Here is a 15,696-nt window from a genome sequence, read left to right on the forward strand (position 1 = left end):
TCACACTAATAGTGTATTTATTGGAGTATCTCACATGCAGGAACCAAGGAGATGATTTCTGGAGCAAGTTAAACAATGGCAGATTAATACAGTTGTCTCATCCTTAACGGAAACACTTTCTACTTGAATACAGCGATGTTTTAGTGTTGGGTTTCTCTGCTTTTTGTGTATTTTGTTTCTCTTTACATAGTCGATCTCTTTAAACAGTTATGTCCCCTTTCTCCCCCTACCCCATTCCCAAACAAAAAAATATCCAGTATCTTCAGTAAATAAATATTATCCACTTTTATCTGGAAAGCCTACAGCTGTAATATACAGAGAAGCTATTACACAGGTTACATTTGTAGGGTTAACAACAGCTCATAGGAACATGTAGGGAATGAGGAGCTCGTACTCATAAAAACGTGGAGCAGGGTGGGAATTTTGGAGTAGTGGGTTTGCCGTGGGCTAAAGAGAACCAGCACCAGAGCCTGGTGCTGCTCAAGGCCAGCTGGCTCTTGGTGGTACAACAGCCTCACCTCTCTCCAGGTGAGGAGGAGGTGTGTGGAACCTGGGGCTGGAGCAGGCAGGCACAGCCTGCTCCGGAGGCGGCGGTTTGGGATGATGGGTGGAAGGTCCTTTGTGGGCACCTCGTCTCCTTGGGCTGGTGGGAGCCCACAGCAGCGGAAGGGTTACCTCCAACACAGCTCTAAATCCACTCACTGCTTCACTGTTTCCATAAAAATAACCGTTCTGAGCTGGTTTTTTCCAGGGGAGGCTCCGCAAGGCTTGTGGTCAGCCCTGAGGAGGTAAACAATGACGGAGCTGCACGGGGATGGATGGGGATGGAGATAGCACAAGCAGTTCCCACTCCAGGGCTCCCAGCAGCCGCAGGAGACTCAACAACTCACTGAGAATGTTGGAAATCCATCTTGTTTGCTCTCCTGGGCTGCACATCCTGTCCCTGTAGGTGACATCGGGAACAGAGGAGCAGGGACAGGCTGTGCTGGCATGGAGGGACCATCACCCCTGCCCTGGACCTGAAACCACGGCCCGGATCTGTTCTTCCACCACTGGAGGGAAACATCTCGCCACCACAGCCAGCTCCCTGCCCTCCATTTCAAATGGAAACAGCCAAGGTATCCCATCAAAAAATGCTGAATGGAGTCAAACAGAAATCCTCACTAAAAAAATCCTTCAGCTTGGAAGTGCAAGACCAGCCCTGGGGGTGACAGAGCTGGTTTGATCAGCACATCCCAGAGATGGAGGCTGTGTTAATCAGAAGGGAAAAGGTATATTGGAGGCTACGTGAGGGTCCCAGTATGGACCAGTCTCAGCATTTCTGCTGTTCCCTTTTAGAGACACCGTGCTACGTTTTTATGAGCAGTTCTCCTATGAGCCTTACCTACACCCTAAACACCCTAAATGTCTGTACAGCACATTGTTATCTATTACATCTGCTGGAGATGCAGCTGAAATCTACACAGAACAATTTTAAAAAAACCAAAACCCAAAGGACATATTTAAATAGAAACCATTGATTCCTTACATCTCAGCACATGAAGAGTTAACAGAAGAGGTTAAAAAACACACTGGAAAGAAAATATATAGACAAAATAAATATTTTAACCTAGAATAGGGCGCGATTAGAACTTACAAAGGACCCCGAGAATAATTTAGTGTCATTGAGTGTCAAGCTGTGATTCCTAACATGCCTAGAAAGCGTTGGGATGTTATTTTTTATGGAAAGTGGATCAGGCTGCAGCTCCATCCCTGTTCTTGCAAGCGTTGGAGCCACTCGAGTCCTCTGCCCACTTGCACAGAGGAAGCACTTAAGAGTGAAAGCGGAGGAAGGATAAATCGAGAAGTTGGTCTCCTGAAGTGGAAAACCCCTTCCCTTTCCCTCAAACAGTTCCCACCGCTCCAGTTTTCAGCAGACCACAAGAGGACAGGGAAGATGAGAGATCCTGATACAGGACATTTGGGAGGCTCTAGCATAGCTCTTGCATTTGTTAAAGAAGGTTTGTGCTAAACCACCTGTTCTGCCACACTCTGTTCCCTTTGGTGCTTCTATCCCTGAGAGCCAAGCGTGCTGGATTTGGGCTCCAGATCCATCCCGGGTCTTTCCAAAAGTACATTTCCTCCCAAGGAAGGCATCTCCTGGGAGCTGCCCTACTTCCAGCAAAGCCACCACTTGTGCTGGTGGCACCTGCCACTCCCTGCAAGCAGTGCCACAGCTTTCCAGAGGATAATGCGGAGTGTCAGCAGGGACCACGGGTTGCCTGGGGCTGCATACACCAAAAGAGCCCCCTGAGCTCTGCCAACACATGCTCTGTATTCTCCCCCCAGTCCCAGCCTTCTCATTCCACCTCTTTTCCTCCCAGCTGGAGAGAGCAATCGCCGACAGCTCTGCAGAATCTTCCAGAAAGGGACTAGATTCTCCCTAAAGCAACACCTTGGAGGTCCCAGGACAGATTTAGTGTGACAGCAAAATGCATTAAAAGCACATTCCCCCAGCACCTTTTGGCTGAGGGGTGGGGGATGAAGGGCCAGCACAGCTGCAGCAGTGGGACACTATGGGGGCTCGGTGACAGTGACATCTGTGCCATTCTGCACCATCTGACAGTGTCCCCATGCCTGAGCAATGCGATTATCTCCTCTGGCTTGGCAGGGAAGCTGGATTAACATGCTTAGAATCACCTGATGTGGCCATTTACAGGGTCAATGTGTTTCAAGGATTTAGAAGAGAAAATACACACTTAAAACACCCATGGAGCTTTCTGCATTGACAGGAATATCAGCAATTCATTCTGTGCTGGCGAGACTGCTCAGGCGATCACCAGATGCTGTCTGAAATCAAATCAGCATTGCCACAGAAGTTTCCTCAGGTTTCTGGGAGCTGGTGGCCACATCTGACACGTTACAGCAAGCTGGCAGTGCCAGTCCCTGAGCACTGGGCTCACCTTGTGTTGAGCAGTGAGGGCAGTGGGTGAGAGCAGGGGTGTGCAATGCAGCCAAGGCAGACTGTTCCACTAGCCACAGACAAGATGGAATGGGAGAAATCCTCTGCAGACCCACACAGAAGGGCTTCAACTGGAGACAGGGCCAGCAAGTGGGGAGAAAAGCTTGATCCCCAAGCTTTATCTCCATCCTTAAACTGGTTTTCCCTGTCCATTTGTAAGCTGTGCTACACAGAGCAGTGATGAGGTGTCACGTCAGCACAGAGGGGTGGCAGGACAGCCCTGCCTGGGCTCAGCTACATATGGAGGGATCTTGGAAGGGGCTACAGGCAGGGCAGGACAGAGGAGAAGATGAGCAGGGAGAGCACAGAGTGAAACCTGACCTGGGACGGCCTGGAAATCCTGCACCAAACAACATTTCCCTTCAAAGATTAATGTGTCTGCTGCCAAAGTCCATCAGCGCTGCAATCAGGCATTTGGTAGCAGGCTTTGTGTGTCACAACGTCCCAAAGGGGTGGTCCTCAGAGAGTATGGTATGGGCTGATAAAATGCTATGCTCAGATAAAAGCTTCTATCACTTGGCCTAGAAGAACTTTCAAGAGAGCTTGACACACATCAGCATCCTGAGAAGCTCAGACATGTCAGGTCAGAAGGAGGTTGCCTAAGCCAAGGAACACCCTGAGGAAGAGGGGCTGGAGCCTGCTGCCTGCACGGGTGTTTAGCTGATAAAGTGCCTCTCTGTCAGGATGGGAGATTCTCCTGCCATGCACTGCTCAGCTCTCTCTTTGATCCTGCTATCCTGTGCCACTGGCTTCCTCCCAAGGAACACGCTGGGGGATGCGGCGGTGGCTGGAGCTGCCCGCTCCAGCTCTGCCTGTCAGCCCAGCAAGGCAGGCACACATGCTGGAATCCCTTCTGGCAGCCCCAGAGGAGCAGGAATCCTGGCCATGCCTCTGGCAAGCAAGGGAATGTGCTTGTTTGCACAGAGACTGCAGCCCCGTAGGAGCCAGGAGTTAATGAAGGGCAGAGGGATCAAAGGACATTCCAAAAATTACAAATAGCACGGTCACAATCATTTCAACACTTTCTCAGGCCTAAAACTGGAAGGAAATGAGGCTGGTACGGCTAATCCCTCCATGGTAACCATCTCCCTCAGCGTTCCACACAAACCTCTGAGGTTTGCCTCTTTTCCTTATCCCTACCCCCAAGAACCAGCGTGTCTGTCCTACCAGGCATGGCAGGGAATCCAGGAAGCTCAGCTCACACCCAGCCCATGAGCAAGTCCCATCCATCTGCATGGATGTTTACACCAAATGCAGAGCTAGCTCTACAGTCACCAAAGAAGGAATCTAAGGTAAGGAGAAAATAACCAAGCTATTTTAAAAGGCAAACACACCAGGAAAATTCCTGGGTGAGAGTGGTCTCCCAAAGAGCAAGGTGCTTCCTGTGCCATCGTTACAGCATCCATTTAGCCCAGCACTTTCCATTCTTATCAACTGCCAGAGCTACTGGACGTGGCCAACAGACTGCTTCAAATTAGAGCAAGCCCAGATAAAACACAAGGCAAAAAATACCCTGTGAGATTTAGAAATGAAACGCCACAGAAAGTGGGGAAAAGCGACCACCATATGGTACCAGGAGATGTGTGAGTGGGAGAGTAAAGGATTTTAACTTGTGAAGCACATGTTGAAAGGGGAACAGTTGTTCCTTGCTGTCGAATCCAACACGAAAGCCAATACATTAACATTTTATCTAAAAATAAAGACACACTCCCCCTGAACATTCCAGCTCAGTCAATTACATGCTGATTGACAGAGCCGTCTACTTGGCAGGACCTGCCTACAGAAGAGGATGATCCCTACATAAATTGAAGGGCAAGGCTGCTCTCTCCCCCCTGGGCTTTTGTTTCAGCCCAGTGTGACGTACTCGTGCATTCTGAAGGGGTTTTCAGCATCAAGAGCTGGTTTTGTGCAGCTGGGACAGGAAGGAGGGGATTAAGCGAGTGCTGGAGAATCGTGGTCTGGCAGGAATAGTGTTGGATTTAAATAGAAAGAGTCAGCTTGTGGGGGTGGATCATTTGGGGAGGGAGGGAAGGAGAAGCAAACTATGGAATGTGGGGGGACGGGAGTCGTTGTTAGCCAAGGGCTGTGGGAGGGCAGAGTGGCCGGCGGGAGGGCGGCTCCGCGCCACCTTCACAGTGCAAAGAGGGCGTCCTCCGAGCGCTCCTGCTTTTTCCTGCTGGGAGGATTTGTCGGAGGGGTGGGGGCTTCCAGGGGAGGGGATGGCAGGTTGGGAACCATCTCCGCCGCTTTGGCTCGCTCTTCTAAAAATTTGTCAAACTCTGCAATGCAAAAACAGAAGGAAGGCAAGTGAGAATGGGGGCCGTGGGTTTGGCCCCAGGGACAGAGGTTGGCAGGGGCTGAAATTCCAGGGCCTGGCATCCTGTCGGGCTGTGTTTGCAGGCACAAATCCTGGTACAGCCTGACTTCCTCGTGAAAGGGTACAGCCGTCCTTGGAGACAGCCGAGCTCAGGCAGCAGCTGGAATCAAACCCACACTGTGCCACCGGCTGTGACAGAAGCAGGGAAACATCATTCCAAAGGGCTGAGCAGCTCGGGGACACATTCCTGCTGGCACAAACACAGCACAGCCAAGGAAGATGGCAGGGAAGCACTTACAGCCAGGAGGGCTCCCCACACCACAAATATGAACCTTTTGCTCTCCTCCCACCTTTCTGAGCATGGAAGCATTTGCTGGGGAACATCAGGCTGGGAGAAGGCAGCATCTCAGCAGGGATCAAAGCAAATTCCATCTGAGCACTAACCTGAGAATGGCTCATAGCCACGGGCATGTCTGCTTACCTTCACTGGTCACTCCTTCTTCCAGTTCGTTGCCTTTCTGCAAGGGGAACAAAAAGGCACGTGAGCACAGGCAGAGCTTCCCCTTCCCTGTCATCCCCTCCACCTTTAATACAACTGGACAGTTTCCACCACTTGTTTCCACATATTAACCACCAGAGCAGGGCGACCTGGGGAAATCACACAGCTCCCACGTCGGGAGGCCAGCAGGGACTGACATTTCACTGTGCTGCAGAGCAGGATGAGCACTGAGGTGCTTCTGAGGAGTGCTGGTGGATAGCTAAGCTTTTCCCGTTGGATCTGAATGTCAGTCCAGTGCTGTTTCCCCTTCAGACAGGAATTCTGGTTCAAATCTGAACTGTGTGAGTCACACATACACTGCACCAGATGGCATTTTTTCTGTTCACACAGTCCTTAAAAAAATCAGGACTGTGGTTTGCATTGTGTCTTCAAGTAAAATGCACTTTTAGCTGACAAAGGACACGTGCAAAATTGTTTGGGGTCAACATTCCTCCTGTGAGAGTTCGTTTTAGGTTTCATACAAAAATATAGCAGCTTTCCTGTGCCCATGCTGTACAAAGACAGACTAGGGCAAGCTGGATGAGGGATACTGACAGCAGTTAGTGTTTGTCCATCAGAATCAAAGCCTGGAAATGCCACAGGGTCACTGCATTTCCACCAGTTTGTGCATTATGTGCATTTCAAATAATGGAATTAAAAGTCCAGGGACAGGAGTCCTTGTCAATCTATCAGGATGGGTAAAAATACTGGTTGAAAAGCTCACATCAAAACTGCTTTGAAAAAGTAAAGTATTTGTCTATACTTGGCTTCTCTACCAGGACTAGGAAGAGACTGACTGGCCTCACATTATTTAGAGCCTGAGCTTCTTACTGCACTGAGGTTTCCAAAGGTTCACACAGCAGCCTCTTCACAGGCAGAGCTGCTTTTTGTCCCAAAAAGGGTAAGGAAATGACAATTATCTAATCTAACCTGCAACTTCCTCACCTGGGAAGTGGAGAACTGAAAGGATCTGTTAACAAAACAAGGAGGAGGGGACCCAGAGTGAAAAACAAAAACCCAGTCCAAAGTTTCACAGGCATCTCTCTGCTGCACCCACATAGGGTTGGGATGGGGACCCAGGGACATCCCCAGGCTTGCTCAGGCATTTCCAGGACACTTCTCTGCTTTGTTCCTTCTGAGCAAGTCTGCTGGGGATGACAGATGCACAGAGCTACCTCCATATCTCTCCATCAGATCTTCTCTCCCTCTAAATTAATTTAAATGGCAAAGACAAAAGTTTATTGGTTAAGCAGAGTGGACATGCTACATTTACTGTATTTCTTTAACAAAATGAGGCCAGTTTGTAATTCAATTTGAAAGTGACTCCTGTGCCGAGGCCTGACAAGCCTACCTGCAGCTGGAACCCAGTGACATTTCAGAGGCAGCCAGTCAGTCTGCCAAAATCAAACACGGAACCCAGGATCTGTTTAAGCACCTCTGGAAAGTTGGAGAATTTTCTTCCCTCCAGTACAACCAGCTCCTCCAGTGCCAGGGCACAGGGCTGACGTGCCAGAGCGTGCCTGCAGCTCTGCTTCCAGCTGAATCTCACAGCTCCCAGCTGGGAGCAGAGCAGGCACCAGCAAGGGGCTGGGGGAAACCCTGAGAAGTTGGGAGTTTTCTGCCTGAAGCTGGAAGAATGGAAGGAGATGACCCTTGGGGATACGATGACTGCAAATTCAACTCACTGAAACCACGTTTAAAAGAACAGTGTGAACACAACCCACCACTCACCCCCAAAATGCACTTGGTTGATTTGAGTCATATGCTTACATTGAAAAAAACCAAAACAGAATAAATGTGTACTAGTTGTATCCTGCTTAACCAAATGTGCGTTGGGACAGCAAAACAAGCTCCAGGGTGAAGGCAGAGCTACTTTTAGTTCTGCTTTTTGTTTGTTTGTTTAATACTTACCAGACAATAATCATTTAGGAGAAAGTTATAAACATTGAAGATAGACTGTTATAAATTTTTATCATTACTATTATGAAACATGTCAAGATTGCCTGCCAGTTTAACAAAGACATCTTGATTTGGAAGGAATCTAAGCCCTGATCCAGCATCTCTTAAAAGCATGCCTCAACATAAGCATGAACTTAGATCCTGTCTAAATAATGTAGCTTTAAACATGGACTTTAAGTCTGGTGCAGAAAAATTCAGCCCATATTTAATGCTTCCCTATTTGAGGATCAGAATACCCACGTTTTCTGGAACACAGGCTATTCTGTGATGTTCACATGGAGAAGGGAAAATAAAACAGCTCAGAAAAAAAGTGTTTTGATTGAATTGCTGAACACGACCCTGACTCCTCCTGCTTAGATATCCCCTTCAAAGGGAGCCAAACTTTCTGCTTGGGAAGTTTCACTGCTTCCTGCTATGAGAAGCACCAGGAACTCAGCAATGCATTGAAAGTTACCCATGCAAGTGAAAAATGAAAATATAAAGAGTCTCACCAAGTCGGTACTGAGCCACTCCTCAATGTCATCCATGACAGAGGACTGTGCAACAGGGATCTAGGGAGTGCAGCGAGAGAACAGCAAGGCAGGCAAAAACCAAAACACATCCACAATCATGGCCACAGAGCGATGGAAAACGCCAGAAATAAGATTAAAAACAAAACAAAAACAAAGATGTAAGATGTGCTGGAAAAAAAAAAAAGGCAACAAAATATAAATGGCATTTTAAATAAAGAAACAACTTGGGAAGGAAATTATGAACAACAAGGCTAAAAAAACAAGAGAAAGATTATGGGGAATGACATGACTGGATGCCAGTGTAAGATGAGTAACTTCTCGACCACATATTAAAACCATCAAGATGGACTGATGATTCTAATCTTGATCGTGAAATGCTTTTAAGGGTAGAATACTGGATATCAGTTAGGTTTTGAAATGTTAAATTTACACCTATTTTTTTTTTAAATGGGTATTAGGCACAGTGAAGTGTTAGAAAAAAGAGGGGCTCATAGTCTTCAGGCAACACTCCTATGAAAACAATTTGGTTTTCCCCGCAGGTGGAGAAGTCAGAGCCCAGGGTACAGTCATGCTTCCTTCCAGATCCTCCTCCCCTCACACCACTGAGCTCTGGCAAGCCTTGGCACAAGAGTTTAAAGCAAAACTGTCCCAGATCACAGTTCCCACTCCTCTGCCAAAGGTGACCCTCGGCAGCAGAGCCCGACGTGAGCCAGTGCAAAGTGCGGAGTCTCAAAGGTGAGGGAGGAGGAGGATGGGGCAGAGGAGGAGAGCACAGCCCCAGAGCTGCAGCAGGGCTCTCCAGAGCAGGTCAAGCTCCAGGGATATTTTAACACACAGGCATGGAAGGTTTGCCTCTGCCCCTGCAGTGGAACTGGTCACGTTACCAGCATGATTGCAACAGGCAGCGCCCAGGCAGCCGAAGGGCAGCGATTTCATCCAGTGCTACGGGTAACTGGGTCAGCAAAGGGAAATTACTGAGTATTAGGTGTAGAATTTCCTGACTTAACTACACTGCTTAAATACAACAGAACCCTGCCGATGTAAACAGGAAAACACCACAATAGATCTGGTAAGGACAACCTGAAAAATAGTTGGAAAAACAGTGTCAGATGTGAGTTCCAGGCCAGGGCACGACAGTCGAGCAGCAGGGCTGGCAGGGAGGAGACCTGGCACTGCTAGAGGGACTCTCCTAGGCAGAAAAGGTGTCAGGGGTTCTCCACAGCTTTGCCTGAAACCTCCCACAGGAATTGCCTGCCCTGGAAGTGATAAAAATCCCTGTGGATGTGGTGCTTTGGGACATGGCTTAGTTGTGGCCTTGGCAGTGATGGGTTAATGGTTGGACATGATGGTCTTGGAGGACCTTTCCAACTTTAATGACTCTGTGATTCAATAAGTGCTGGAAGAGGCTCTGCAGATGCATTTCCTGGGAGATGAAGTGTTCCCAAGGCACTTCTAGCTGAGGAAGATGGACAGATGCTGGATCAGAGGCTGAGGCTGTTTAGCAAAGCTCCTCAGGATTTTTTTCTCAGAATCAAGTGGCCCTTTGTACTGAGGAGGCCAGTTAAGCCCTTGCTTGAGGTGAGGTGTGCTAAAGTGAGTTAGCTGTGCCAAAGAACTGGAAATCCAGAACTCAATCCAAAGCATCTCCCTCACAGCAGCACCAGGAAGGTGGCTGGGCTCTCACTTGACAGGTTCCTGGATAAAGTGACAGTTCCCAGGGTCAGAAGTACAAGGTGTCATTTTGATTCCAGTGAATTCATAAAGATCCCAAACTGAAAATAAATTCCTGCAGTCTCCTCTGGAATGGGCTGGATTTAGGGTAACTGCCCCCTTCTGATTTCCTGAATCATGCACACACAATGAGAGCTGAAGCTGCTGTGAGCTGGCCCAGACAGCCACACACAAGGGAAGAGCTCTAAGCACCTTCCAACACGTTCCTTCCCAAGGACAAGTTGCATCTTGTAAAACTGTCTCCTTGGTTTGACAGCTTTATAAAATATTGGCTTCAGAGATATAAAGTAATGAGTTTATTCAGCCTACAGCGACCTAAAACCCACTGCAGAAGTTGCACTGCTGCCTCTCTCCTGTGTTGCTTAGCCTGCATGCAGCAGGTAACACTGTGGAAGGTGCAGCCTCTGAGCTGTTGGTTGGTTTGCAGCTCAGAAAGGTATTTATGTTCCTCTAAGGGTAAGAACGTGTGCATGGAAGGGAGGAGAAAAACAGCTGGTTTATTTTTCCTTTTCTGTGAGTAAAATTTACAGGAACACAGGGGGCTCCAAGAGAGCTGGAGAGGGATTTTGGATAAGGACCTGGAGTGACAGGACAAGGGGGAATGGCTTCAATTTGAAAGAGGGTGGATTTAGATAAGATATTAGAAGATGATATTCCCTATGAGGGTGGGGAGGTTGCCAGAGAATCTGTGTCTGTCCCATCCCTAGAAGTGTTTCAGGCTAGGCTGGATGGGGCTTGGAGCAGCCTGGGGGAGCAGAAGGTGTCCCTGCCCATGTCAAGGGCTTGGAATGAGATGATCTTTTTTTCCAACCCAAACCATTCCAGGATTTTATGATTTTATGAATATAAGAGCAGCTGTTCTAAAAAGTGTGGTAGTACTGTGTCCCTGTATTAGAAGGAACAGCAACTCAAATCTTGGTTATCCTGAAAACATGACAGATGACTGATCAAGTACTGAGTTCCTGAGAATCACAGGACTCTTGAATTTGCAGAAGTTCTCAAAGAACAGCTCAGCAGCACAAGAATTTCTGCTGTGGTGTTTCATAAGAATTAAAAAAAGAAAGAAAAAAAAGCAAAAAAGGAATTCAACTTTCAGCAAGAGCTACTTATAACAAACAAACAAAGCCTTCAGAAGTGCAAGAGCACTTCTTGCAGAGAAGCAGACAAAGCTGCAAGATAAACATCTGAGTGTGTCAGCCGTTTGCTATTCAGCACTGACCTTTTAAAAAGCTTCCCCTGTCTCCCAGCACTCCCACTGAAGTGCTGAGGGTTCCTATCTATTGCTCCTTCCATGCACAAACTTCCAGTTTACTTTCCTCAGACTCTGAGCCCCATCTCCTCATAAACCATGGGTTACATGTGTCAGGTTTAATTTGTTCAAGAATAAGGAGGGAGGAAACTCTCAAAGAACAACTGGAAGTTTTAAATTATTTTAACGATAACATTGTACCATTTATTTTTCATTTTAAACTGACCATACAGAGAAGCTCAGTTTTTTGTCAGTCAGTTGGGTACTTGGCAAGTCTTCCCCTTTCAGTAGCCCTAAACTGACAAATGTGCAGGGAAATTTTGTTATAACTAATCCCCAAATTCCAACAGAGCCAATGTAAAAATAAATTAACTAGTTTACACATTAAAAAAAGACAAGTTTCTGGGAACAAGCAGTAGTGGCAGCACAGATTACATGGAAAAAACTCTGGAATGGGCCACAGTCTTGCTGATACTTTGGTTATGCAAACTTCCATGGTCTAGGGAAGCTCTCAAGAGAGGTCCCCAGATAGTCAGTGTGGGCTACAAGAGCTGTTTGTATAAAGATATTGTGATTTTTTTTTTTTTAGTAAATCTATACTTAAAGTAAATGAAAATTAAGTCACAAAATATTTTTGGGTACTCTAAGTAACTGGCTTTAATTAAAAGTTGGGCTGATTGTTTAAATTCCTTTTTTATTTAGTCTTTGGAAAATCCTACATATGGGATCATCTCAACAGTCCTGAAAGGGAAATGGAAAAGGAGGGCTGGGAGAACAAAGTGAGTGTTCAATCCCACAAAACCCACAGGAACCTGGAATTCAAGATCTTGATTATTTAAGTTAGATTGTGTTGATGTTCTCTCTAGCAATCAAAAGCCAAAGAGTATTGCCAATATATTTCCTCAGAAGTCATAAAATCCAATATTCTACCCTTAAAAAGACAGTTTAAGGTTATTATTATCACATTTTGTTTCTATTAAAAATGATCCCACTGGAAAAGAAGCAGGTATGAAATGACAATTCAGGTCTCTAGGTGAGCTCATTAATGTTCTTAAAATGTTTAACAAGGTTTATGCTAATTGTTGCTAGACTACTGCCTTGTAATAGCTTAGTTAATTCCACTTTTTTCTAGATGTTTAACAAAGCTGACACCAGTTCTTGGTTAGTTGCTACTCACTCCCCCTCGCTGGTTAGCAGTAGTAAAGGTCTGTCATTCCTACAGCAGCACTAGGAGCACACTAGCAGGCTACTCCAGCTTACTACTCCAGCCTTACCATCTATTTAAAGCTGTTGTGATCTCGAAATAGCTGCCTGGCCTCAATATTAGAACACGCCTGACTTTACGTGTAAGGATTAAATTAACTCCTTGGTTACTCGTAGCTGTTTACGCGCCGGAGCTCGGGGGCAGCGTGTTCCCAGCAGAGCCCGCTGTGCCCGTACAACACCCAGCCCTGACATCTGACAGGCGTGCCCAGACACTGCCAGCCCCCCCTGGCACAGGGAACTGGGCTGGCCTGGCACAGGGCTCTGGAAAACACCACGGCTGGGGAAGGAGACCCCCGTGGTCTTGCTTGCCTTCAACAGGGAGAGAGGTCCCAACACACGGAGGAAATGAGATCTTCACGTGTCTGGTGTTGGGCCTATGCACAATTCAAGCATTTCAGTCTCCAAGATGATGTTATTCAACGGTATCACGTTACCCAAGTCATTTCCACACCTCAGATCCTATCTCTCTCTTGAAGGCACATAGCGGCATCCCACTTGGTTACTAATTAACAGAGGTTTCACTTCGTTTTTACTCACCTATCTTCCCTACAAAGAGGGCTCTCCTCTCTAGCCAGGCATGCTGCTGGCAGTTAAGATAGAATGCTGAGTGGTGTTCATACCACTTCCTGTGAATTCTGGTTCAGTTTCATCCTTCCCCTGCCACTGTCCCAATTAATGTCCTGACATGGTGGCTTAAGCAACACCTACTTCTCACTTTCATAACAAATAACCCATTTGCATGTGAGTGGGCTGACAGATTGTTCTAAGAAAGGAATATATTAATGCAAATCTCAGTAGCTGTCCAATCTCATGAGAAGGGGACTGAGACTATCTGCACTAAAACGTGGCTCTGTGGTAAAATCTGTGCCTAACAGCAGCTGATACAGACCCCATTGTGAGACCTGCATGGCAAAACCCTGACCTCACACTGCAGACAGATCTGTCACTGGAACAGCTCACCTCCCATCCCTCAGTCATTTAAAAACCAGAAGCGTTTTCTGCCAATATAATTTTGTCTACTTTAGTTTTGTAGGTAGAGCTGGGATGGATAAAAGTGTGCCTTGTCTGTCTGCATGATTCTGGCATCATCCTGATGGCAGAAATGAGCCACAGGTTAACTGGAAGCAAGAACAACATCGCCAAATTCACTGTGAGAGGAGAGCCAGAGACTGCAAAGGAGTGTGGTGAACTGGGATGCAGAGAAACGGAGTGGGAAAGACTCACCCAAAGCTGAAATGTGTCACAGTTTGTACAGAACAGTGTCAGGTCGTGAGGGATACGAGAACCACTCTGGCAGGTGGAGAATTCCTTTTGAGTGGTCTCAGTGTTGTACAGGCACAGGGAACAGCAGTGTCAGCTCACCCCTTTCCTCCTCATCAAACTACAAAAAGTACCCCACAGAGGGGGCACATCAAGTTCATACCTGGGATTCTAGTTATCTACTGGCACTGTAAATGCTACAGGTCATATTAATAAATACTGTTAAGAACTACAGCCAGTTAAGAGAGAAACGGAGTTAATGATTAGTTTAGTTTTATTTAAGGTATTTCTCTCTTGTATTTAGCATACAAACAAGGTGACAGGTTTGTAAGAGCAGTGACTGGTTGGACAGCCAGCCCCCTTCCCTCCCCAAATCCATATGCCTCCATGAATGCTGCAGTATCCTTTTTCCAGACTGAATAACCACAAGCCAATGAAGGAATATGCTGTTTGCTTTTTTAATAAAGCAGTGGTGTGAGTGGTGTGAACAGCAGGGGTGCCGATTTCATGCTTCCCCGCTCTTGTAAACAGTGGAAAGGCAAAGAAGAGGCACTAACTCAATCACTGGATTATTCATTATGGATGAACATCTAACAGTGGCACAGCACATCCCTGGCTGCAGCAGAGCCACCCAACAGCGAGAGCCTCTGTGAGCCACAGTCAACAGTACCAGAGGCAAAGCTGATACTGCTGCTCATTTTACAGCTTTTCACTCTCACCTTGTGAGCTGTGGGGGTCTGACAGCCCCAAAATGCCACTCTGGCTCCCAGGGACAGGTACCCACAGTGGGCTTATCCACGTGTGTGAGCAGGCGTGGAGCTGCTTTTGGGCAGGCAGCTACAACACCTGTCCCATCTCTGTGTGTGCACCAGCCGTGCAAACTTCTGCCTAATTTCCAAACTGGCCCTGAGAAATAATACGGATTAGCCCTAAATCCCCAAGAATAAATGCAAGTGTTTCACAAAGTAGATCCTGCACACTCTGGATTTTCTATGTTTCTCTTTTTTAAGCACAGGGCAGCTTAGTCTGGGACATTCTGGGCTCTCCCTGGAGTGAGACATTCCTGCTCCATGGCTTCCCAGTGCCCAGCCCCACATGCTGCACTGCCAGCACATCCCAGAGCAAAGGGAATTCTTCCTGCACCTCTCTGAACTTGGCTGCAGCCAGGACTGTCTCACGAGGATTTTCTAGTTAGATCACATTATTGGTTCTAGTCTCAAGCACTTAAAATGATGGATTACACTGTCCAAAAAAAAGGTCTTAGAACTTGGCTTTAAAGTATTGCTGAGGCTATTTTCCCCTTCCTCTGGCTTCTGCACCTAAAGCAGGCTTTGAACTTCTCTCTGCAAGCACATTGATGAAGGACAACTTCAAACAAGGTCAGAATGTGCACAGGTTCAGTGATCTTCAGAAGCCTGATTTTATCAAGGCACTGGCATCACCAGACACAGGAATTAAATCCTTAAAGCCAGAAACACTATTGTACCTTTTGGAGTCTGATTCCTAATGCCAATGGGGTTGAAGATGTCAGTGTGGGCAGCACTTCTCCCATTCCCTTCCTTGCATAAAGAATGATCCCTACACTACTCAATTTGACTATATATGATCCTACAACTTCCCCATGTTTATTCCAGACCATGAAGCTAAGCACTACCAGAAAAGGCTACTTTAAAGACAGAAAGCAAGTGTCCTCTTTATGAATAAGATCCATGAGACTTGTGTTTATCCCTCGAAAAGTGGATACTGCATAAATAAATCAAGACAGTAGAAGGAACCAGTTGGATCCCCCGGCTTCTTCTGAAGGTGATGTGGGATCCTACAAATGACTCAGTTGTTTATAGGTCTTTGTGGAGTATAAACCAG

The 15,696-nt window shown here is 46.9% G+C and overlaps 1 protein-coding gene across 2 annotated transcripts in view; it reads right to left on the bottom strand.

The window, feature by feature from the left end:
• TOM1L2 (target of myb1 like 2 membrane trafficking protein) overlaps positions 1-15,696 on the bottom strand; it is a 55,978-nt gene continuing 40,282 nt past the window's right edge. The window contains exons 13-15 of one of the 2 annotated variants that reach the window (XM_063413974.1): positions 8,307-8,366; positions 5,800-5,836; positions 1-5,280 (exon numbers count right to left, since the gene is read on the bottom strand). In XM_063413974.1, coding sequence (XP_063270044.1) covers positions 5,132-5,280; positions 5,800-5,836; positions 8,307-8,366 — 246 coding nt within the window. In that variant the 3' untranslated portion in view covers positions 1-5,131. The remainder of the gene's footprint in view (positions 5,281-5,799; positions 5,837-8,306; positions 8,367-15,696) is intronic. The other variant, XM_063413975.1, reaches the window with a different exon arrangement.

The sequence above is a fragment of the Prinia subflava genome, chromosome 17 (assembly GCF_021018805.1).
Source record: "Prinia subflava isolate CZ2003 ecotype Zambia chromosome 17, Cam_Psub_1.2, whole genome shotgun sequence".
NCBI classification, from domain to species: domain Eukaryota; kingdom Metazoa; phylum Chordata; class Aves; order Passeriformes; family Cisticolidae; genus Prinia; species Prinia subflava.